This window comes from Hakea prostrata, chromosome 3 (assembly GCF_041222555.1).
Source record: "Hakea prostrata isolate BN-2017 chromosome 3, UWA_Hpros_2, whole genome shotgun sequence".
NCBI classification, from domain to species: Eukaryota; Viridiplantae; Streptophyta; class Magnoliopsida; order Proteales; family Proteaceae; genus Hakea; species Hakea prostrata.
The window spans coordinates 33245916-33271491 of record NC_142602.1 but is presented as its reverse complement, the minus strand read 5'-3'; the positions used below and the strand labels follow the sequence as shown (position 1 = coordinate 33271491).

Genomic DNA, 25576 nt, shown 5'->3' with positions numbered 1-25576 from the left:
GCCATGGGGTTTATCATTAGAGCCCATACGGGAGAGGTTTGCCTTGCAGTTTATGACCTAGTCCGGTTTGGTGATGTTTTGCTGGGGGAGGCCTTAGCAATGAGAGAGTGTCTCATATTGGCCATTGGTGAAGGAATCGACTACATTGTTGCTGAGTTTGATAGCTTGGAACTCATAAATTCTATTAATGGAGGTATGCCTGCAGCCGTAGTAGTAAGAGAGGTTGTATCGGACGTTACCCAGTTGGGTATTGTCCTTTGTGGATTGTAATTTTTCTTATGTTCCCAGGTTAGGTAACAGAGCGGCTGACCGCCTGGCTAGGAAGGCTACGTCTGTTTCAAGGAAGACGTTTTGACCACTTTCCAATCCCTGGTTCCTTGACTCGAGAGAGTTAAGCCAGTGTGTTGTTCCTGCCTTTCTCAATAGAAGTTTAATTACCAAAAATTAATGCTTGGGCTCACACTGAAACTCACACTGAAAGCAAAACCTTTGTGAGTGAGTAGATTTTTCATTGAATCTCACAAGTATGGTAGTAAAAGTCGATTTTGCCGTTTCAAAAGAGAGTGGTACAAAATGGGGCTACAATACGAACTTTACAATATATCGGAGAACAATCACTGATTTTTTGTCTTTTTTTTTATCAAAGAATATTTTGGCAACTTTTTGTCATTAATATAAATCATTAAGGAGAAAGGTAAAACTGATTGACCCGAACGCATAAAGTGAGGTAAGATAAAACTTTGAAATGCATAATTAAAAACCGATTAAATTGATTAAAATTACAATTAAAAATCTAAATTAGAAAGTAAAGTTGATTGAAATTATAATTAAAAACAGAGATGAAATTGAAATTATAAAGTAAGGTTGAATAAATTATAATTTGAAATGCATAATTAGAAACCCATAAAATTGATTGAAATTATAATCGAACACCAAATTGAGGTAAGCTTAATTGAAATTATAATTGAAAACAAAGATGTAATTAAAATAATAAAATAATGTTGATTAAATCTATAGAATTACAACTCAGAAATCAAATCATAAAGTAATATTTGTATTATAATTATATAGAAGAGATGGACATCCATCTTCCCTACAGGTATGAGATCCATATCCTACAGATGGTTCAGATCTGTCCTCCACCTATACCCATCTGGATAGAAAATCTGGACTCCAAAGAGGGGGATTCATATAATAAGTAATTAAATAAAACACATCACTGGATTGGTTGCGTCTACTTCAGTTTTGGGATTAGAATGATATACCACGCCAAATCCAGTCAAACCTGCAAACATTGGAGAACTTGCAGCACAAAGTTTTACAAGGTGGATAACTGTAGTAACCATCAAGTATTTGGACTTCTAATGTAAGATGCAGGTGTAATGATGAACAGCCCTTTCCAGAGTTGAATGGAAAATCATTCCACAGTGTTTCTATCAATCTCTGAGAAGTTAATAAGTTATATCCATCTGTCAACTAATAACTAGTTGAAAATCCAGTAAGAGTCCAAATGAAGGATTTGGAAAGAGATGCCAATCCCTCAGGCAAATTTCACCCTTTAATCCTCGGATGAACTGACGTCCACTGCACCATCTCTCTGGCTTGAAGAAGTTATAACACCTTTCATTTTCAGGTCTTGCTGCTGAACCTGTGGCTGCTGCTGCACCTGCTGATGCTGGTGATGCCAAAGTGAGTGCTGTGGCTGCGGCTGTGAAGGCTGTTGCTGCTGCTGAGGCTGGGGTGGCTGTTGCTGCTGCTGCTGCTGCTGCTGAGAACGAATCTGAAGCTGCTGAAACTGTTGAGTAGGTAAGAGAGATTGCATTGCATGATTGTTTGGGTAGAACTGCTGATTAGCTCCAAAGTGGGACGCATAACTCATTGTCGGACCACCATTTGGAACGGGTTGTCCAGTCATCAGTTTCAACATTTGGACTTCATCTCTCAGTGCTTCATTTAGGTCTACGAATAAAAAGAAGTGATGTAATTTGCTAATTATAAATAAAAAGAACTAACTAGTTCATTATACATTACCAGTAACACCTAACTCTTAATAACGTTGCTAAGTTTTTTTTCCCTGGATGAAGTAATGTTGCTAATATACATTGGAGAGCTAGTCCTTACCAACCCCACCCCCATTCCCCAATCCCCACACACCGCTTAGTTTAAAAAATAAAAAACAAACACCCCTCTTCTATGAATATGTCCTCGTGCTTGTAGTGTACATAAAGCAGGATCAGGTCATCCCAAAAGAAGGCAGTGTCAGAAGTCCTAACCAAGCTCTGCTTTACAAATAAATGACTTGAATGAATTGGAAAGAGTTAGTAAACACCGTCCTCATCACACAATATTTTAGGTGAATCCCAGGCCAATCTTTGACTTTCTGACAGGCCGTGCCTAGTGCACAAGGCTCAGGTACTAATCTGTGATTTTCTGTCCCCACAAAATTATATATGCCAAAGAAAAACCAAGACATTGGACAAATTTTATCTTAAAACAGGAATAAGGTCATAGTAAGACCCATTAATGAGCATTCCCCATAAATGCTCACCATCCATAAAGAAACCTTCCGGTAGTAGTGTCAAATTCATAACCCCCACTAAAGGCCTTACTCAACTGAGTAAGACTAATGGAACCAACTTTTGGGCAATTTTTTTTAGTAAGCAGATAGTATTGGCCAACCCAATTAACCTGACAGACCAACCAAGAACCTAATAACCTGACTGTTAAGAACCGATTAATACCCCTCACCCCCCTCCCCCAAAAAACCGAAACCCCAGAGAAGGGACTAAAGTGACAGAACCAATTAATTACGACCACTTAACTAAAACAATTAAAAAACTGAAACCAACCAGCCGATTATTAATCAGTCTTGGTTTTCACTCTAAGGACTTGTATAATCATTCAGTTTCAACCTAGGGACTCTGATGTGCAGGACCAAGGGCTGGCCAATACTGATCAGTTAACACCCCTAGAGCTCAAGAACCAAGAATGTGCTGACAGAATTGAAGAGCTATCCTCGTAACTTGGTGTTGGAGCTCAAATACGCAAGTGACCGGAGGGGGAAAAATCCAACTGGCTAACACCCACTAGAACTGAGGAGGTGCTGACAGACTTGAGGGATATCCTTGTATGTCACTGACAATTTCATTAGGTTATTATATCCTTTCACCATACTGATTGACGTGAACCAGGATCCAGGACTCAATAGATTAATGCAAGCCCTAGGTCTAGGTTCACTCTCAAGATCCTCTTCAAGTGAATCAGCAGTCTTCTAGGGTTTGTAACACCCTAAGGTTGAGGGAATTAGGCCAGGCTAGCGTTTAGAGGCCAGGCTTTAGGGTGCCAAGTCAAAAACCTTGCGGTAATTTAAATATCAAAATTGAATTTTGAGTCTATGGTATGAAATTTAGGGCTTCTTAAGAATTTAGGGTTTCTAGGGTTTAGATTAGGCATAGGGTTAGCATCGAGTGTTCAATAGGTAATACGAAGGCTAATCCTAAAAGGGTTTAGGGTTTGGATGAGGTGTTAAGGAGATTTAGGGTTTCAAAGTTTTTGAGCTTAGGGTTTCCTAAAGAAGAAGATGAATTGTTGAATTTTCTAAGGTTTAGAGGGGAGGGAGGGGCTGAAACTTATGGTCGAAGGTAGGGGATTGGGAAGGGATTCTAATTCCTAATAGGCATTAGTATCAGATAGCAGAAGCATAGGGTTTTACGTAAGGTTAATTTTCTATTGAATTTTCTGGAAAAACCCTAAGCTGCCACAAGCTAGAAAGGGGAAGAAGAAGAAAGAGAGGGAGCGGGGGCTGGAAATGAATAACCTACTAGGATTGGGGAGGGGAGGGGTTAGCGATTTAGGGCTGGGGGAGGGAATGGGAGGCTGCCGCAGGGTAGGGGAAAGGGGAGGGAACCTACGCAATGGGGAAACAGGGCTGTGATGGCAGAATTAGGGTCAAGGGGATGGGAAGAGGTGTTTACTTACATGTCGATTACTGTTGAGGGTGAGGGCTTGATGAAGAAGATCACAAACAGCAGGTGCTGCAGGGTTTTGATTGCCTCTTCTACTGAAGAAAAGGGATTGAAATTTGCAGCAAAATAGTAAGCATAAAACAACCCCAGGCCTCCCACCTTGGTAAACCCATGACTCCTCTCAAGTCACCTTCAATTCTTCAAATTTTATTAATCATCAAGTCTGTCACAACTTTTGGGGGCTAATTTATAGCTTACGTGAACAGTCTCACTCTAGGACTCAACATTAGAAGGTGATTCAAACTAAGACTTCTAATTGGACTCAAATTGGACAACAAAGCAAGCAAGAACTCTTACAAAAAAATGCAAACACATAAAGACTTCTAATTAAGAAGGAATCCCTTTTGAGATTGGACTCCCACTTAGAAACCAAAATAAGGAAGGACTTCAACTTGACTTGGGACTCCCACGGTACTAAGGACTCTCACACAACTCATAGGATGATTCAAATTACAAATAAGTGTAGATATACTCCTTGTCGGAAGCACGGCGCAGTTAAGGAGATCCCTTTCTAATTGAGCCTCTTTCAAAACCAATCAAACACTAACTCAAATTCAAAAATAGAAGTATATATGGACTTCTAACAGTACTCTGCATCCAATAAGATCCATTAGGGACCCCCCCCCCAACATAAGAGAGATCAAAATGACCAATTTGGCCCTGATTAGATTCGGCCTTCTTGGAGGGCCACAGGAAGCAGGGCAGGGTTCCTCCCTGGTTACATCACAGATGCTCACAATTTGTGCCTCTACCCTGTAGAAGACAAATCATTGGTTCCAAAAAGCAGATTATCATTTGCAAATTGCAATTAGTGGATTCAAATAGGAAAACCACTAAAAATGTTTTGAGAAGGCCAGGAACTCTGTTTGCGAACACTGACCAAACAACAGTAACAAGGAAGCCCAAAGAAGATCCGCAATGTTGTAGAAGTCAGAATTCGGAACAGGATCCCCCATGGAATCTCCAACCCGATTTTAACCTATATAGGCAGGTTCAGCCAGGAATCAGCCAAGACCTCCCCAACAGTCCACTTTACAGGATCAGAGTTCAATTATCCTACAAAATACAAAATTTAAATCTGCATCAATATTCCAAGCACAAACATAAGTTTAACAACACCACGGTTGTCAAAGCATCCACCTAGGCGGCCGTTTGGGTCAAGGCAACCTGGTGTCGCCTTGGTTTTCGCTGCCCTCTATCGCCTTGTCGCCCTAACAACCATGAACGATGCTGAATGGGAACTCAAACCTTTAGTAACTATTTCATGCATTTGCATGCAGACTCTACAATAGTTGCAGATCATCAACATACAAGCCACACTGGAAAATCATGACCTAATACCGTCAACCCAAGGGAAAATTTAAAATAAAAAAACCTGATTGCGTGAATACTCCAAAACTCTAGTTTCTAGTGAATTTGATCTTCTTCACTGTATTTTCCGGAAGATCGGCTCCAGTAGGTCTTTTACCCTCCTAAAAACAGTAAAAACCTAAAGATCCCAAAATTTCAAGTAATTTGGACCCAAAACAAAAGAAGTATGCAAGCAAGGGTGCAGGAAATTGCAGGTATTTAATCTATTACCCGTGCTTTCTGGAAAATCAACTCTGACAGATCTACAATAAAAAGCGTCAATTAATTTGGCTTCAAATTGACGGAGATATCAAGTCTGAAATGAATTGGGAGAGCAAAGATGAAGTTGCAGAATTTTCTGGGTGTTTATAGCCTGGATTAACTGGATTGAGCCTTCTGGATCAGCTGGCAACAGTACCCCTTCGGATCAGACAGGTGAAGATGATTCCAAACCAAATTCCTCAAACCTTGAAATACTCTTGCTCAGTATCATTCGTATAATAGAAAAAATTGATGCTAAGCTATCCATTCACAGGATGAAAGGATAAGCAACATAAAGGCATCCTTAATCCACTTCCACTGTTTATCACTCCAACTGCGCATTATTCACTTGTGCACTACTACCATGTTTTAGTTCATAATATCTTGTCTTCTTTTTCCTTTTTTCCCCCTAGAAAAATCATCCTTAATAGCCAAAATATAGAGCATGTAACATCTAATGTTATAAATTAGGACAACAGAAATGCAGCACAAAAACAGGACCATGTCTTACAGGAATCATGGATGGCTCTCTTCATACCTACCCAATACAACCCTGCTGCAATGCACTTGTAGGTACATAGACATCCCCAATGCCCTCCATATGGCGTGGAATGGAATTCAGACAGCAGCCTGGGGATCAAGGTGGAATCTTGCGCTACTACCAGTCTCTCTTTGTAGAACAAAACCTCATTTCTCAACTGGTATTTGGGATGATATGCTAGTCCACTAAGTAAATCCTGAATAATGGCCCAGTACCGAGTGTTTTTTCTCACTCCTTCAATCAGCTATTCCCCTTCTTGCCAGACATTTGAGGATATAGCTCGAAGATGACAGTGCCCCTCGGCCTGTCGTGACAAGGCATCGGCAGCCTTGTTCTCTGCACCTCAAAATTGTAACCCAGTAATTTCATAGCCCATTTTTGCCTGTTGGTAGCCACCACATTTTGCTCCAAAAGATACTTCAAACTCCGCTGGTCCATCCTGTATTGACTATTCTCTCTTACTTTTGCTTTTTCTTACACAGCATGCTATTTAAATCCCAAGTATCATTTCAAAGACAATCTTGGGATGAGGCAAGATTTGATGGATGCCGTCCAAACTGTAGTGGAGAGGTTGGAACCAGATCCATCTAAATAGATAATCATCCTTATGGAGGTGAGATAGTGATTTGATATTCACAATTCATAGTTTTATATTAAGTTTTTAAGTTAATTTAAGTATTAACCTAATTATTATTATTTTTTCTTTATATATTAGATAAAGGCATTTAGGGATGCCACTGGGAGCTTCAGTCGTTCAACGGCCGTATCGGGATGGGAATCCGCCCTTGGGGGTAAGTTAATTCATTATATATTGAATTAATTATATTCTATCTTTAACTTAGTTATTTAAGTATTGAAATAACTTGGAGTCTATGTTTGTTGCAGCAGAATGGTGGTTGCAATTTGGACGTGACTCACCCCACTTGAGGAAGATTGCAAGCAAAATGTTCTCCCAGACATATTCTGCCACTGGTTGAGAGCTAAATTGGAGCACCTTCAGCCTCATCCGCTCAAAGATGCGCAACCGATTGGGTGTGAAGTGCCTAAAGGACCTTGTCTATTTACACTATAATATGAGACTGAGGGAGGATCATATTAGACAGGGGATAGATAGAGAGAGTAACAATATCGAGTTGGCCGACATATTTGAGATGAATGATGATGATAACCCTATAGTTGACTAGATCAGGGACAATGGAGAGCCCTTGCTAGATGAGGAGGGAGGTCGTCCCAGTAGACAGATTGTAGAGGAGATGCGGGTTGATGTGGAGGACTTCATGGCCCAGGAGGGGAGTGCACATGTAGTGCCCGCCCATCCCTTCGTGCCACACCCTAGTGCATCCACAGAGAATAAGGATATGATTGTCTGGTCCGACACCGAAGATGATGCGACTCAAGCCCCTAGTGATGACGACAATGGTGATGACGACGACGATGATGATGATCGAGGGGATGAGGAGGGTGTTGGACCTCATGATCAAGATTCCGATGATCCTAGGGACAAACCACCAACACTAGTAGTACATGAGAGTCAAGGAGTGGGAGGACAACCACCGAGACTCACAGGCGAGAGTCAGTGCACCCACACGACACATGATTCAGACTATATTGGAGCTGCATCTCAAGGCAAAAATGTTTCCTCAACATATTTGAGGAAGGAGAAGGAGAGACAGCAAAGACATAGCACGAAGGACACACCATCATATGGATCTTACCGTCTAGCTAATGCAAAGAGCTTGGTGGGATCTATGAGATTGATGAGCATAGATGATTCCAGAGATTCCACCTCCAGAGGACTCGGATGGCATAGACCTGTAGAGTCCTCATATGATAATGTTGAGGAAAGCATCGGTTCTACTGGGTTGACTTATGGAGCTTATGGTTATGGACCTTATGGTATCCCTCTTGGCTTTCAAACTCAGGGTCAGCTACCAATGGAGCCTTATGGTCAAGCTTATGGTGTCCCTCCCATTGTCACCTATTGGAGTTAGCCACTGAAACCTTATTGTTAGTACGGAGCTTATGGTGTCCATGCCCCTACCGATGACCAGGGTGTTTCTTCATTCGTTAAGCAAATCTTCCACTCGCACAGCCACCATCAGCCTTTCCATATCCAATTGAGCCAGTTCCTTATCCGGAGATTCACAACTTCCCACCATCAAGACATCTAAGGCATGTGGCTGAGGCCACATATAGAGCTGCAGTTGCTAACTACGTCGACAACTATATGGGGCAAACATCATGGGACTTATATTGTCATTTGTATAAGGTGCAGACGGAAGAGGGAGACATGGCATAGAGTGGACTTGGAATTGGTAATATTCTCTCTTCTTCTCATATATACTATATACTTGAATGTTACCTTTTCAATGTGTTTTTTGGTAAACTAGTAGTTTCATAGTGTTTATTATGCTTGAAATAGGTATTATGCAAGAATCCAGATCATTTTGAGTCCATCTGATGCCCAAAACTGAAGTTCAAAACTTCAGTAAAAAAATCACAAGTTTCGACCGAAATTTCGGTGGAAAATTGGAAATTTCAGCCTTTTCCTGGGTCGAAATTTCTTCCTTGCAATCAACCAAAGTCACCACGGTATGTGTATGAATCATCCAACGCAACTTCAACATCTAAGGTGAATTGATTCCAACCAGAGAATCGTGGGAAAGCTCCACTGCCTCTTCCAATGGTCCTCTGTTATGCATGTGGGTTTCTCGTTAATTTTATTACTATGTTTTATTCTTTTTTCTCATTTTGAATTTGTGGGGCCCAATTAGTTAGATTGAGTGTAACGTATCCTATTTGGTTGTTATGGGTTAGAAAGTAGGTAAGTGGGTAAGTTAATCTTCCTATTTTTATGAGTCTATAACACTGGGTCTATTAGTTAGTCTTCCTATTTTTAATGAGCAAATTGTATCATGAGTTTAATTTGGAGGGAGAAGGATTCCTTAAATATGGTTATCCTTGTTGAGTTGCATATCTTTTAAAAATTAATGAATTGACTTTGGAGGATCGGTTTTCCCTCGAAGAAACCACTTGTGTTTCCCGTTTTCTCAAAATAGGATTCCTTAAATATGGTTATCCTTGTTAATTTGCATATCTTTTAAAAATTAATGAATTGCCTCTGGAGGATCGGTTTTCCCTTGAAGAAACCACTTGTGTTTCCAGTTTTCTCAAAATAGGATTTCTTAAATATGGAGGGAGAAGGATTCCTTAAATATGGTTATCCTTGTTGAGTTGCATATCTTTTAAAAATTAATGAATTGACTCTGGAGATTCGGTTTTCCCTCGAAGAAACCACTTGTGTTTCCCGTTTTCTCAAAATAGGATTCCTTAAATATGGAGGGAGAAGGATTCCTTAAATATGGTTATCCTTGTTGAGTTGCATATCTTTTAAAAAATTAATGAATTGACTATGGAGGATCGGTTTTCCCTCGAAGAAACCACTTGTGTTTCCCGTTTTCTCAAAATAGGATTCCTTAAATATGGAGGGAGAAGGATTCCTTAAATATGGTTATCCTTGTTGAGTTGCATATCTTTTAAAAATTAATGATTTGACTTTGGAGGATCGGTTTTCCTTCGAAGAAACCACTTGTCTCCCGTTTTCTCAAAATAGGCAGACATAAGAACAAAGGTCAATCACGAGCTCTCTTATTTGTCTCAAGATTCCATCCGAGGAAACTTGAGTTCTCACGAACACTTCACCCAATCCCACGTGTGTGAACGTTATAGATTGTCATTAGAGCCAAGCATGGCCAATCCATGCTTGGATGGATTAGAGACAGAGATGGAGTCTCTTATAGCTGCACAAGATCGAAATTTTCAAGAATTGATGGAGACGATGCAGCGGATGTTTGCAGCTGTGAACATGAAGCTGGAAAAATGTTGCTGGCAGTCGAGAGGTAGGTGAGAGCTCTAACAACAATCAGCCACAGGAAGGCAGTAGGACCTCCAAGGCATTGTTCAAAAGTTCCAAGGGGACAGGGACATTACCACCCAAGACTTTCATAGATAAAACAGAGAGGGATACCTTAATAGTTATGTCTGTTGGGCGGAGCAATTTTCAACCCAAGACTTCAAACTGAGCTTGTAATTCTAACTAGGACTCTGGCTTGACTAACAACTTCTCACATAAACAAGGACTCTTTCATATCTTACTCTGGGAAGATCCAATTTGGATTCTTAGAGTATATATGGAGTCCTAGGTCCTAACAAAAAGTAGACTGCCACTAGGGGATTCCAACATTGACAAGGAGAGCTTGCAAAATAATGACTCAATTGCAAAAACAAAAGTAGATCCAGTGTCCCACTCACACGCTGGACCCAACTAGACCCTACTTGGACTCACCCAGAAATGGAAAATTACCAAAATACCGCTATACTTGGACAAAAATACTGGGGTTGCTGGTAGGGTTGTAGGATGCTGGTAAACCCTTTGGCCCTCACTGGGAACTCCTGGATTTGGTTTACATCGACTCCCAATAGCAATGAGTGATTCCCCACTGAATGCCTCTAAGAAGCATCAGAGGGCCAACCAATGCTGCTGAGCAAACCAAGGAATTATGAGTTTTGAGAACAAATTAACCAACGACAACGGGTCACATTGAACCCATACCTCTGATATACACAAACCCAGCATGTTCCAAACCAATGATGAATGCCAGGAATTCAGCTGCAAAGTTTGTTGCAACACCTAGAAAAGGTCTGAAATTAGAGACAACCTGAGCATTCTCATTTCTGACAGCCTCCCCACCCCCTCTCTTTAAAAGTAAAACAGAAAAAGGAAAAGGAAAAGAAAATCATAATTCCTGCCTTCCTGAGATCCCAGTAGAATAACCATCAAACTGTGTTCGAACCAACCAGCCACAGGCAAGCACCAAAAGACTTCTAACCAAGAAAAAGGAATTTTCTGGGGGAACCTTGACGCTCAAAGATCTAGAAGAAAGAAGATCAACAACAAGAGACACAACCATAGAAGGGAGACTAAGAGGAAGTCCCTTGGCACTCAAGAGAGGGTCTGAGTAGGGCCTCTCAAAACAGCTTTGAACCTTCTAGCATTTCTAGGTGTTACTTATTCCCATCAAAACTTGAGGAACCAGGACAGGTAGTATTTAAGTGCCACTTGTACCCTTATGCATTTTTTCATGACAAATACTAATTAAGTGAATGAATTTCATTTACTTCACATATTACTTATAAATAAGCAAATACACCCAACCTGGGATTCTGGGAACCTAATAATACCATTTTCCCCTCCTTGGGGGTGAAGGGATTGATTACTTATACACCCTAAAACGGTAGCATAAATGACTAGAAAGTGATACTTTCAGGAAACGACAGAACTTAAGAAGAAGCATAAACCAGCCAAGTAAAACACTCAATAACAACTACTTGCAACTTAAATTGTGCCAAAGATAACCAATTCAATTAAATCAACCCAAAATTACTTAAAAAATAAACTAACGATAAGAAACTAAATCCTACTAGAGGGAATCCTGTATATAAGTTCACTACCAATACCCATGTTCTAGGCCCAAAATAAAGGGGCCTAAAACATTTAAAACCCAATGGACCAAACACCCAACCATAGACCTAGTATTAATACAAGAAGCCCATTCCGGAGACGAAACTGCATCATTACCTGAACACAATGGATGCTAGCCAATTGTCAAACTGCCCTAGTGACTGGCACCTTCCAAGTAAAAGAAACTCAAAAAATAAACCAAATTGTCATATTATTTCCTTACCATCTTGCAAATGAATCTGTTGCTCCATTGTTTGCAAACGCAATTTCAATTCAGCGTTTTCGGCAGTCAAGCCCGATGTGTCTCTCTACACAAGGGAAGCCCAAATGAAAATGATAAATTTGAACCACAATATAGAACCCCAAAAAAGGTGCAAAATGAGCACAAATAATGAACCATAGCCTCTATTTCTATGAATAGAGTTAATTCTTCACTTTGTAGAGAAGCAAATCGATAAGAAAAACACACCTGCAACATTGTTAATTGAGCAGACAGGGTAGTTGCTTCTGTTTGAAGCGTCTGCACCTTGCGTTCCAGCTCAGATATGTAGCGCATCTTCCTCTCCTTCGACCTTGCAGCTGACTGCCTATTAGCCCAGATCCTAAACAGATGACACATACCAATACTTATTAACATTCCTGTGCTCTAGTATAAAAGTAAGGGAAGTTCTTTTAAATCATCCAAGTAAATTTAAACTAATTGGTGCAGCATCACTACAGAAACAGGATTCAACATACCTTGAAATTAGCAGTGGCACAGGAGGAGAGGGTTAGTTTACATATTTACCATTAAGACACCCTCTTAAGGGTTATGGGGTTCATTGGCCTTACTACACTGCATCAGTGATGCTATTACCTTTAAAGCAGAGACCATTTACCCAAACAGAGTCGGCTTAATGATTGTGATTGTGGTCTTTTAACCACTTTGGTTGGAGATTTTGGATGGGTTCTGGACTTTCAGAACTGAGAGTCTTTCTGTAAACAAGATGGGATATAGTCACAACTCACAAATATAGAATCTGACTTTGTTTAATCTATAGATCCATGTATCATATCTGCATGGCCAAATTGTCCCTAATTGATGCAAATCCACTATTTAGACCAAACAAAATCCAACCCCTTTGGGAACCCAGACTAAGAACTGAGTCCAGACCATAGTACGAGAACTCATGAGATTTTGGTGATATCTCATGTGTATCTTGTGTTTCCCACTTAGCAGGACGAAGTGATTTGCTTAGCGCATAGATTTTTGAGTCATAACTTTGATGACTGATTCATCCTTTGAACTTAATAATTTGAACTATGAACATGTGTAATGAATTAGACTTGTTTGAACTTTGAACTTCAAAATCAATTTAAACATGATGTGTACAATAGGCCATTTTAAGGTTTCACTTCAGCATAGCGGTTTCCAACTTGGGGTTTGACGTAGGAACTCACAATTACACTATTACTTTTCATAAAACTGAGGTCACCAGTCTGTTCAGAAGGGCTGCTATAGGATGAACAAGAAGTTTCACAACCAAAATAACTCTTAATGCCCCTTGAGTTGGGGGGTAAAAAATCCACCAACTCAGCGAGACCTTGCTGAGATATTGAATGCCCTCACTTCATTGAGTTGGTGAGATGCTTCTGGCCTTAAGAACAAGATCCTGTAACATGTCCAGACAGAGGTATTATTCTAGCAGATATTTCTTAATTTAGGCAGGAATAGTCCGAGTAGGATATTGAACTCTGTTTCTTTTACTATCTTTATGTTTGTAACCAATACATTGAGTAGATTGGATAGAGTGGAAATTGTCAATTCTGGTATTGAGTAGCCAGCAAGCCCTGTCCAAGCCGCCCCCCCCCCCCCAAAAAAAAGACTCTCTTGCATGATTTCTTGTCTACCACCCAAGTCTGAGACCTCTAAGAATCTTCCCCTTCCCCCCCCCTCCCCCCACAGCTGCCCTCATACTCCATCCCACAGCTACAATTTCATTCAACAGGGTAAAGGTATATATAAAATATCAGTTGTCAAAAAAAAAAAAAAACGTCATCCTTATTTTCTTAGCCCCTCTTCTTTCCCAACCCACACACCCAGAAAAAGGAAAAAAAGATACCCTGCTACAACATTCCCCACCTGCCTCAGTCTATTATCTCCCACAGTTTCACTCAATCCCTCCATCCCAAGCCAGAAATAACAAAAAAACAAGAGGGAGACACACACACAGACAGAGAGAGAAACAAAAGGGAAGGGCCCAGTCAGGATGAGAAGTGAGAAACAGAGATTCAAAACCACACCCCAAAAAAGAACGACATACCGAGTTTCAAAGCTTCCTACAAGTAGTCCATCTCCTTTGGAGTTGTCTCACTCCAACAATTCCCTCTCTGGATCAGCAAACCCTAAATAGACTCTTTTCGGTATCCCCCCCCCGGCCCCAACTTTTCTTTTCATTATTTATTTATTTTCTCTTATTCCTTAATTACCCCACTTGACTCTTTAGTTTATTCATGGTGGGAGATCTCGCGAGATATCTCGCTATTTTGAGATAGCGAGACGAGAGGAAAGACGAGATCTGCGAGATGGGAGATCTCGCCACATCTCGCTAAGATCTCAGCATATCTCGCCAAGATCTCGCCTCTCTCTCACTCAACCATCAAAACTTGCCAGAAACTTGATTTTTTGCCGGAATTTGTTGGGAGATTCAACTTCTAAACATCTACAACATCAAATTGTCATCATTCAAGCCTATTTCAACTAAATCTTCAACAAAGGTAAGATTTTCCCCCAAATTTGAATTTTTTCAAATAGAATATTCTACAATGGATGTGTGAGTCTAGTGTAAATATATGTTGATCCACAAGTTTTGATCTAACTTTCATGGAAACCAATTTAATGCGACATTTAAACCTATATGTGACATACTATAGTGATGAGTTGACTTGGGAGTCATATGTGGCCACCGTTCAGAATCAGTTGATGCAGAATGTTGAGTGATACTCTTGCTATCTTGTAGTCTTGTAATCTTATTACTCACATACTCTTGTGATTGTGAACTTATGGATTATGATTTATGACTTACTAAAAGTCTAAAACTTCTTATGGTTGTAAAATTTTGAAGACATTTAAGTTCTTTGATAGTTTGATGTGTAATGCATTTAATACTTTATAGTTGATAACATGAATTACTATCTCTACATTTCGGTTTTACACATAGGATTGACTTAGAAGACATACTTAGGGTTATTTTCTCACAATTCTAAGGCCACCAATGTGTTCAAAAGGTCTTAAATAGACTAAATACCAAATTTCAGCCCAACCGGGGCCCTAAAACCCACCGAGATGGGTCACCGAGATTACGCCAAAATTTTGGTAGATCTCGACCAAGATCTCGCCATCTCGGTCGAGATCTCTTTATTTTGGAGTGGCGAGATCTCGAGCGAGCGAGATCTCCCACCATGAGTTTATTTAGGTCTCGTTTTCAGAGTCAACCCCTTTAAATAATTCTGTTTTGTCCTTCTTTTCTCTATTGGATTTTTTTCCTATATTTTTTTTTCAACTTCCTGTTATACCCCTTTAATGCCCACCCCTTCACTCTACCTTGCCTTTACTTTAGTCTTAATTCTTAGTTTGTCCTCCACCTTTAATTCTTAACCTACTTTGTCCTTTCTAATTCTGAACCCAACAGCCCTTAGGGACTACATTTATTTACAGCAAAACTGAACCTGGCTACATTATGAGGTGATGTTTACAACTTCTGATCCTATTCATTAGAGATGGTTTCTCTACAGATCGCTGTAATCTCCATACAGGGCTTCTTGAGAAGGTGTCAAGCATGATACAATCTACAAAAGGAAGATCAGATGTGGAAGGAAATATGGACAACAAAGGTGACACACTCAAAGATGGTCCACTCAAGATGGCAGTTCAGAAATGATTGACCCAAAGCTGATGATTGTGGATACCACTTGTGTGGTACTGACTTCAGGGTCTGTACCAAACCAGTTCTCAGAAATAAGACCAGTATGGTTTAAGTGAAGCTAATGCGGTAGTAGGCAACTGTTGCAAGCTTCGTTTGATTCCAATGGTTAGATAGAAAGATATGGTGGTAGACTGAAAATAGAAACTTAAGGTTTATTGATTGAATAAGGTGAAGAACGGATGCAAAATGGTCTGAATGATGGGGAATGTGAGATGGAAGGGCAAAAAGGAGGATTCAATCAACTATGTTTTCAGTTACACACCTGGTTGTATTGAAGGAGCAGCAACAAGCATCCAACAAGAGCACAAAGGAGGAGGATAGGTGGATTGAGCTCTCGACAGCAAGGCCCCTTCAGCCCCAGATGTTTAGCTCTCAATAGCAAGGTCTCCACCCTTCTTGTCACTCAAGGAAAGACAGGAGAACAAACCAAAGCAAAAGCTTCACTAATCAGTTCATAACATCCGTGGGCTGAGAACAGCCTATTACATATTTATGAAGTGCTAATACTTGCTCTCCCAGTTATATAAATTATAGAAACTACTAGCCTTAACAGAGCTAGTTAATATTCTTGACAAAAACAAACTTACAAGAATTCATATAAAGACTAGGCTTTATCAATCGGCCACATTTTTTAATACTAAAATAGAGACTAACTTTTAGAAACTCAGGGAACAGTTAAGATAGAAACTAAATAAAATATACTAAAATCTTCAGTCTTGCAAAGCTGCATATGCAAGTAGGTCCCATGAAATCTTCTAATAATGTTCTCATTAAGATCCAAAGAAAGAACTCTTAACACTGTTCATATGAAACAGTGTTTTCTTCTAGAGGTACAGCTATGCAACCAATTGGCCCTATGGCCCCAGGGGTTGGTTTAAAAGTGAACCAAGCTATTCTCCTTAACTCTTATGTAGTATTTCTTGCCAAACAGTTGGGCATCTACATCACTTTTTCAACCAATTTCAATGGTCTCAACTTCTTTGATCAGCCCAGCTCATGCCAAGTTTCACCCAAAATTTACCTGGCTTCCACAACTTTTGACCAAATTTCAGTTCTTTGCTGGTCATAACTTTGGTCACCATTGAAACTTCATCCTTGGTCATGCCTAAAGGAAAGAACGCACCCCACCATTATTGTTGACAAGAGCCTTGTCAAAGCAACCAGGGCTCGGCAGAAACAAAAATGAGACCTTATAAAACCCGAGACAAACCCATAGGGGGTTGTAACTGATGAACAGAATGAACGGCCATAGAATCATGATTGGGGTGCAGAATGTCATGGATGCCCTCAAGAAAACTAGTATTCAGAGAGGAGGTTGAACAGGAAGCAGAATTATAGGGAAAGACTCACTAAAAAAGCAAGTAACTAAACCCCATCCACAAGTATGACTGTGTACTGAAGTCTGGAGGATATAATTTCTGGCACCAAAAGGGAACCAAGGGTTAGATCAATCCCAGTTCTGATCGACCATATGGAGTATACAGAAAAATAATATTTTCAGAATTTTATAGAACCCAAGGTTTAATAAATTGCACAGAAATAGAAAGTAAACGGACATGTTCACTAACAAACTCCCGATTAAATCAACACCAAAGTTGGATCAATTTTAGAGTATGCTCAATGAAGATGGTCCTCAAAGTATCTCAACAAGTTGGTACTCAGCTCAAGAGATACAAAGGTAGGACTCAAACTGAAACAACAACCAAACCTTCTTCCAACTAAATGAGATTGGCTACATGGATCAAAATGTAAAAAGGAAGTATCCAAGGAACATCCCTCTACACGGTGTCAACAACACAAGTCCTCGTCCTCCAAACAATTCTATCCACAATCATACTAAGATCAAGCTCTATCACATGCCTATCCTTTCTTACTACTTCTCTAATAATCATGATAAGCATGGCCCCACTACTTCAATCTCCACCTGAATGAATCCAGTTACTCTTCTTTATTGGTTCCTCAATATGTTTCTGTTGGACCATACCATCTCCAGTGGCTCTTACAAAGCTCGCTCTAGATTGGTGCAACCCCATTCCTTAATGCCACACATCCTCATCTCCGCTACACTTGCTAATATTACTCTTCTTAACAGCAAAACTGATGTGACTAGGGTTGGACCAAAAACCAGACCCCAAAAAAAAGGCACTTAAAGCTGGTTGAATACCCCAGGGGTATTTTGCTCATTTTCACAGCCCCCTTTTAAGGCTGAATATGGGTCTTGATAGAATCCCCTCGATCCAAGGATCTAGGATCTACTTTTATTTTTCTGTTTGAGTCAGTAATTTGACAGTTATAGTCCTTTAAAATTTATGTTGAGTTAGTGAATTGTGGATAAGATTCCTTATCTAAAAAGGGGATCTTGTATTTAGAGTTAGTTCTATTTGGAGTTAGTCTCTTATCTCCTAAAGTTGGGTTCTAGTAAGTCCTATTTTACTAAGTGTTTGGATCCCAATTAGGTAGAAATTCCTTTAAGCCCATATTTATTTGCACTGGAAATGGATGAATTAACCAAAGACATTCAAGATGAGGTCCCCTAGTGTATGCTTTTTGCGGATGATATTGTGTTGATTGATGAGACCCAAGTGGGGATTAATATCAAATTAGAATCATGGAGAATAGCTTTGGAATCAAAAGGCTTTAAACTTAGTAGATCAAAGACAAAATATCTAGTTTGAAACTTTAGTCATGATCGGGCAGATGATGAGGTGGTGATACTTGACGATAAAGAGATTCCTCAGAGTGATTGTTTTAGGTAACTAAGTTCAATCATAAGTAAAATAGGTGATTTAGAGGATGAGGTTTCCCAAATAATTAAAATAGGGTCGATGAAGTGGAGAGGTGCGTATGTGATCGGCGTATTCTATTAAAGCTTAAAAGAAAATTTTATAGGACTGTTGTTCGACCAGCTATGATGTACGGTGCAGAGTGTTGGGCTGTTAAAAAGAATCATATAGATAAACTCAGTGTAGCAAAAATGAGGATGCTAAGATGGATGAGTGGCAAAACTAGGATGGATAAGATAAGAAATGATCATATTAGAGTTGGTCTGGGAGTTGCTCCCATAAGTGATAAGCTTCGAGAAAGTCGTTTGAGGTGGCACGGCCACGTTCAACGAAGACTTTGAGACCTATATAAATGCTCCTATACGGAGAAGTGATATAATCCATATTGAAAGAACTAGAAGAGCTAGGGGTAGACCTAAGATAACCTTAGGAGAAGTGGTGAGAAAGGATATGTATAGCTTAGGTCTTGTATCTAACATGGCCTCGAACAGAACTGATTGGAGGGCAAGAATCCATGTAGCCGACCCCATTTAATTGGGACAAGGCTTATTGTTGTTGTTGTTGTTGTTGTTGTAGGTAGAAATTCCTTATTTGAGTTTAGTATGCTTTGGAGGCTATAAATAGCCTAGTCCTTAATGTAAGTTTTTCAGCTTAAGTTTATGAATTAAAATTGATTGAGAATTGACTGTGAGAGTCATGGGAGCCCTAGAGATGACCTGCGGCTGGTTTTGAGCTATTGATTCTGCAATTTTTCCCCTTCTTCTTCAAGCACTTAGGCAACACTTACAGAAACCTTCTCAGTATACAAGTACAGGCCTTCCCCCACCCCTTCCCTCTCCTGTGCAACCATTCCCAGCCCCCATACCTGCTACCGCACCAAACCAGCAGCCCCTCTACCTCCGGCAAGCCCTAGAATTCCCTTCCCCTTGCTGATTCAGACCTTGTCCATGCTCCAGAACCATTAGAATAAGAACTGAACCTGTGGAAACAGCAATGACAGAGCTTGACCTAACCCTGGCCGAACCTTGTTTTAAACCCTAATTTGGTTTCTATTTGAAATTTTAGACCTTTATCATCAATCACAGCAGGCTTAGAAAACTGAAACACCCAGAAACTCTGGTTTTCTGCTGGTTCCTTTCAAAGAAGATCCCGAATGTCTAACCCAAAACCTTAGGTTGCATTATTGGTATCAGAGCTTCAAGAACCAGCACCATGGATGACTTCTATTACAGCCCCTCCCTCAACGTTATCTACAATATCCTTCCAGCAGAGCAAGAAGAAGAACAAGAGCAAAAAGCAGAAGAAGACTGAAGACTGAAGAAGGAGTTGGCCCTTCTACAATAGAGTCCAATCAGGTGAGCACAAAGCCTTGGTAATGGTTGACAGTGGTAGTAGCTCCAATGTGGAAACTAATGAATTTGTAAGGAGGGCCAATTTTAAGACTGAGAGGCATCCCCAACCCCATAGAATCTCCTTTGTAAATAGTGAGAAATTAGAAATCCCTCATAGGTGCCTAGTTCCCATCAGTCTCCATTCTTACTCAAAGGAGATATAGTGTGATGTAGTACCATGGGATTGTCTGACATTATTCTAGGGAGACCCTGGTTGAATGCTAATGATGTAACTACCATGGGTAGGGAATACAAGTGTAAGTTCACACATAAGGCTTGAGAATTGTAGTCTTACCCTTCGGCCTATCAACAGAGATCAAGAAGAAGTGGGCCCTCGAAAAAACTCAGAACGACCCCAATACCAAACACAGCACTTGGTGGATCCAAAAAACTGAAGGACCCAGTCAAGAAGTCAACCAAGACACCACCACCAACTCCAAGGCCAAGGCTTCACAACCAGATCGAGAATCCTCTTCACAAATCCAACAGTTTCCTATAGAGGAAGTGATAGAAGAGCCTGACAAGGTCATGGCAACTAAGGAAGGAGTTGAGGCACCCACTCCTCTAGGGGTTCTTTACAGTACAGGACGAGCATTTCTGCCCACAGATATTAGGTCCATACGAGCACTGCTCCCAAGTGAGATTGGACCTCCCTTGGGTTTCACTTTCCTTCTTGGGGAAGAGACTATAAACATGCAAGGGGCTATAGTGACAGTGATGATAAAAGCGCTGACAGTAAGAGGCTACAGCATGGCAATCAACTCCATCCTCCCTCCTAGGGCTCCTAACACTCAGGTTCAATCCCTAGGATTGAAGATTACATTGCCCCCAGTCCAATTCCACCAAGGTCCTGTCAAGGAAAGGTGCAAGCAGCCATGCATCTATTACTTCATCCTCACTGCCAGATGAGAGGTCGAGTCCACATGCAAGCCCTCCAAAGAGTTGACCCAGAAGCAGATGACAAGCACATTCATCAGGAGATGAATGTTTTTAAGAAAGGGAGAGCTGATGTAACCAGGGTTGGGGCCCCTCCACCCACCCCCCCCCCCCCCACAAAAAAAAAGGGCCCAAAACCCAGACACAAAAAAAAGCACTTAAAGCCGGCTGAATACCCCAAGAGTATTTTGATCACTTTTCCAGCCCCATTTTTAGGGCTGAATATGGGTCTTGACAAAATCCCCTCGATCCAAGGATCATGGATTTACTTTTATTTTTCTGTTTGAGTCAGTAGTTTGAGTGTTATAATCCTTTAAAATTCATGCTCAATTAGTTAATTGTGGATAAGATTCCTCATCCAAAAAAGGGGATCTTACCTTAAGAGTTAGTTCTATTTGGAGTTAAGTCTCTTATCTCCTAAGGTTGGGTTCTAGTAAGTCCTATTTTACGGATAATACCCTGTGCAAAGATGCGGGGTTTGAGAGGTCCCACCCCCGCGCCTCCCAAAGTGGACTCCACAAAGCTCGACCATCCGGGGATTATTAGTGATGTCTCCTTGCCATGAGATCCCTCCCCCTCATCCATTGGACGAAATTGCCCTCCCCACTCAGTCAACTAATGGCGCGGCGGGCCCCCCTCGTGGCACGGCAAGGGCCCCTCTCCCTACCCCCCGGCTTGGAGGCCTATCCCGCCCTCAAGCCAAGACCGATCAACTCCAATCTCCCCTATTCCTAAGTGTAAAGCCACAACTCACCCACTCGCCCGTTGATGATCTTATGATTTCTCAGAGGACCTCAACCCACTCCTCCACACTCTACCCTCTTCTTGAGTCTATCCCGACCTTAGGGTCAACTAGACAAACTACTCTCCCGGAGTTTCGAGCCTCTTCGCCCAACTCCAAACCGGGGCAAGCCGGATCCTTCCCCGTGACCATCCGGGCCCCCCACCGGGTAGGCCTCCGCCACATTGCTCCCCATGTTAGATCACATCCGAAGTGCTCCCGGAAAAGCCGCCCTCCCGCGGTAGGGTAGAACTCATTCGATCGGTACCCAACCAACCCGAGGGTGGCACTTCCCGATACCTAAAGCAATCCCGCCATGGAATCCTCTTCCGGCCTCCCGGAAAGGTCGGATCCCGACATGCGCCCCATAAGTTGGTCCAATGTTTGCGGCCCAAACGAGGGGGCTGGAATTTGCGAATCCAAGAAGTTAATCCGCGCCTTGCTCAAGCTCATCCGGAAAATTGTCACCAAAAATGACTCTATCCGGGTCAAATGGGTTCACTCACCCTCAAACCAACCCTTGGACGCCCATCCCCCTAATCCCCTGGACTTGGAGGAAGCCCCCTCCGGCCCCGCGCCTAACGTATACCACCCACATCTCCGGTTCCTCTACTCCCGGCGGGATCCGTGGCACCGATGGGCACCCCTCGCCCCCCCCGCACCGTATATGAGTCTCGAATCCCAAATCTACCCCTCTCCGGAATTCATCTCTAAAGGCACGGGCCCCCCACACAAGCCTCACACGCTAGAATTCTCTCCCCCTATTACCCTCATCTCATGATACTATAATTTGGACCCCCCATCACCAAAACACACCATGCCCCGCTGGAACCGTGCCCCCTCCCCCCCCCCATGGCCCGCCCGGTTTGGTTTAAAGACCATATCCCCGCACTCTCTCACCCTTTGGAGAGCCCTAAACCTAGCCCCGCCAACCCAATCTTTCCTTATTCACCGCATATCCGCAACCCAAAATGTATCCCGGAATGGTGCCGAGGACACGAGCATCATACTTGCCCTATCTAGTGCCCTTGGAGGAAAGCCAGACATGGCCCCGCCGCGCCCGGGTGGCCGGCGGTCTTGGATTGAGCAAGTCCCGGCTCCCACGGATCGGATGGTAGCGGTGTTTGGGCCCATCATCTGGTGGGAACGAAACTGCACCAGAACCAAACCCACCCAAGACGCATATGGAATGCATATATTCGATGTCCAGGATCTCCCCCCCCCCCTTGGTAGTTGACTCCCCAAGGCGGCTATTGTTGTTACGGGGTCTTAACTCCCAATTCTCCCCCTCTTCTTGATGTGAGCTCCTGGCTCCCTTGTATTTGTTTCTTGTTCCTTGGTTCCTTTTAATAGATTATTTATTCATCCAAAAAAAAAAAAATCCTATTTTACTAAGCGTTTGGATCCAAGGTATGAAATTATCGTTTCGGTTCGGTAGTTCGTTGGGCGGCAAAACAAGTAAAACCCCGAAATATCGGCGAAATATCACCGATATTTCCGGGTATAACAGCCGTTATCTTGACTCTTAGGAGCCTTCACGAGGCCAAAATTGTCTTAAATTAGATGGTCAATATACTTGCAAATTGGAACTTATGTTAGATTTTTTTCAGTTGCTAAAATTGTTAAATGCTAGCTTTCTAATTCTGACATGGTTTTACAGCATACACAGATTTCTATTTCTGTTGGATGTTGATACAGAAAATCCCAACCATGGATCTGTATGATTGTTGGAAGGACACTCCACATGCAAAGCCCATTTAGTATGTATAAAAGAAATGCAATTTGCAGGTTACATTTAGAAATTAATAGAAAGGGTTTTTACAAACATTGTGTCCACTCAATATTGTGCAACTATTATAACCATGTCTGAAAATCCCAAACCACTCTTCTGCCATAAACTAGTGAGTCAATAATATTTACCTATTAACAGAACACTCATTGATATGAATTAGATGCTTTCCATGATTGCAAATGCAATCACAGAAGATTTACATGCATGCATCAAACACAGCACTTCATTCATTATTAAATAATAAAAGAACCAACTAGGGCAGGAGCTAATAATTTCCAAAGACTGAAAAATAATTATAGAAACTTAACACAATAGTCAATAACTCAACACCTGAAAGCAATTGGTATGAATGTGAATATGGATTCTGAATTTAGCACACTGACCATATCCATGGGGCTCCTTGAAGAGTGTCTTTACATATGAAATTGTTCAAAACCCAGCAGACTTATTGAGCAATAGATAAGCTAACGAGGAAAGCAATGACGAATTATATGATAGGGATATATGCTCAATGAACTTCATAATGCTCATCCACTTTACATACATTTTAAATTTATGTCTAAATAAACTTGCCTCTTAGCACGCTTAGGGTCAATCAGAGCAAGGTCAGCGAGCTTAGCAGCTGATATAGCTTTCTTTGTTTCCGCGGGAGAAGCACCTTCTTGACCTAGCAACTCTGGCTTGATTAAAGTTGACCCATCCATAGATTGACTATGCTGGTGCCGTATCCTAGGTCGCTCATTAGAAATGTTCGCCACTGCAGATGGTTGACTCGAAGATGGAACTGACCCAGCAGATGAATCACCTCCTTGAAATCCAGATGTGGCAGATGATGAGTTTAATTTTTCCATGTCAATGTACATGGAAAAGAAGTCTTCCTCAGTTTCATCCGAAAAGGAAGGACCACCTTCTCCCAAACCCACAACACCAAGGTCGCTATCGAAACTAAGATCATCAGGTAGACTGAGTGTCTCCGATTGGGCTCTTCTGTGGCCAGCATTCCTCGGTGGAAAATCAGGCATTCGACTAATATCATGGCTGAAATGGCTAGAATCCGCCGCTGGGGCTGATGGTGGCATATTAGTCGACGATGACGACGCTTCAGATTTGCTATTCGAGCTATTTCCAGATGAAGGAAAAGAGGAGTAACGAGTTGAGGGAGGCGGCAAAACTCCTCCTTGGCTCGGGGATTTATCCTTCTCCATAAATTGTGTTGCAGAAAAACCTAAAAAGATGCAATGATATCCAACAAAAACAAATGTGCATTTTTAAGATCATAAGAAAATCAGAACCAATAAAAAATGAGAAACCAAGCTTAGCTCTTACCTGGATATGGAGAGGTCTAACAGAAATCCAAAATATTCATGCACATAAGACCACGAAGCTATGCAGAGCTTCTGAATTCAAAAACCTAATCTTTAAACCAATCGAATGAAAACTGTAAGAAGCCGCAGAAACCAGAGCTATGAGCTTCCCTTCCCGTCTTAACAAAATGCACCGCTTCAAACAAATCAATCGAAATTCATTGAACAAATCTTTCTATCAAAACAACAAAAACCCTAGGCAGGAATCAATCTCATCAAATCCTCACGCAGAACACAGAAAATGATTCGCCTAACCAGAGACTTTGAAGAAGATAAGTTTTTTTTTTTTTTTTTTTTTTTTTTTTTTGGGGTAAGAAGAAGATAAGATTTGACAGACACAATCGTTCGTTTTCTGCGGATTAAATATTTACAGTAGGAAGATTAAAAGAATCAGATGCGCTTTTCAGACAAGAACCAAACGATTTTCATTGAAAAAAAAAAAAAAAGGAAAAGACCAAATGATTAGGAACTAATAAGCGCGTGCGCTATGCCGTCGGCCCATCGTAGGAAGTGCATGTGTCGTTTGTACTTTAGTTTGTATTAGGAAATGACCGTTTTACCCTGAGCAACCCTTTTCTAAAAAATATAATTTTAGAAAATTCACGTCAAAACGGTTTGGTTAATTGGAATATTTCTGTTTGATTTGAGTTTTTTTATGTGTGGATTTTTTGGTAGAATATAAATTAATATTGAATTTTTCTAGTGCAACAAATTACAGGTCCCAAATCAACTAACACCATCTATTACTATTAAACATTTTTTAAAATTTTATCTTGAAAATACCAAAATACCCCTCATATTGTTTAATGACCAAAATTCTTATTCCAACCATCCGAATCCTATACTTGTAGTTGTGATGCTTGTTC

General features: G+C 41.1%; 1 protein-coding gene across 1 annotated transcript; it reads right to left on the bottom strand.

Annotated features, from left to right (window-relative positions):
* Nucleotides 1–1035: 1035 nt before the first annotated feature.
* On the bottom strand, nucleotides 1036–25124 carry LOC149022133 (putative transcription factor PosF21). Its single transcript, XM_089150308.1, has 5 exons — nucleotides 24673–25124; nucleotides 23920–24571; nucleotides 12168–12300; nucleotides 11922–12006; nucleotides 1036–1959 (listed from the first exon to the last, which is right to left on the bottom strand). The coding sequence occupies exons 2-5, from the start codon at nucleotides 24549–24551 to the stop codon at nucleotides 1559–1561; spliced, it is 1251 nt and encodes a 416-aa protein (XP_089006434.1). The 5' UTR covers nucleotides 24552–24571; nucleotides 24673–25124; the 3' UTR covers nucleotides 1036–1558.
* Nucleotides 25125–25576: the final 452 nt, after the last annotated feature.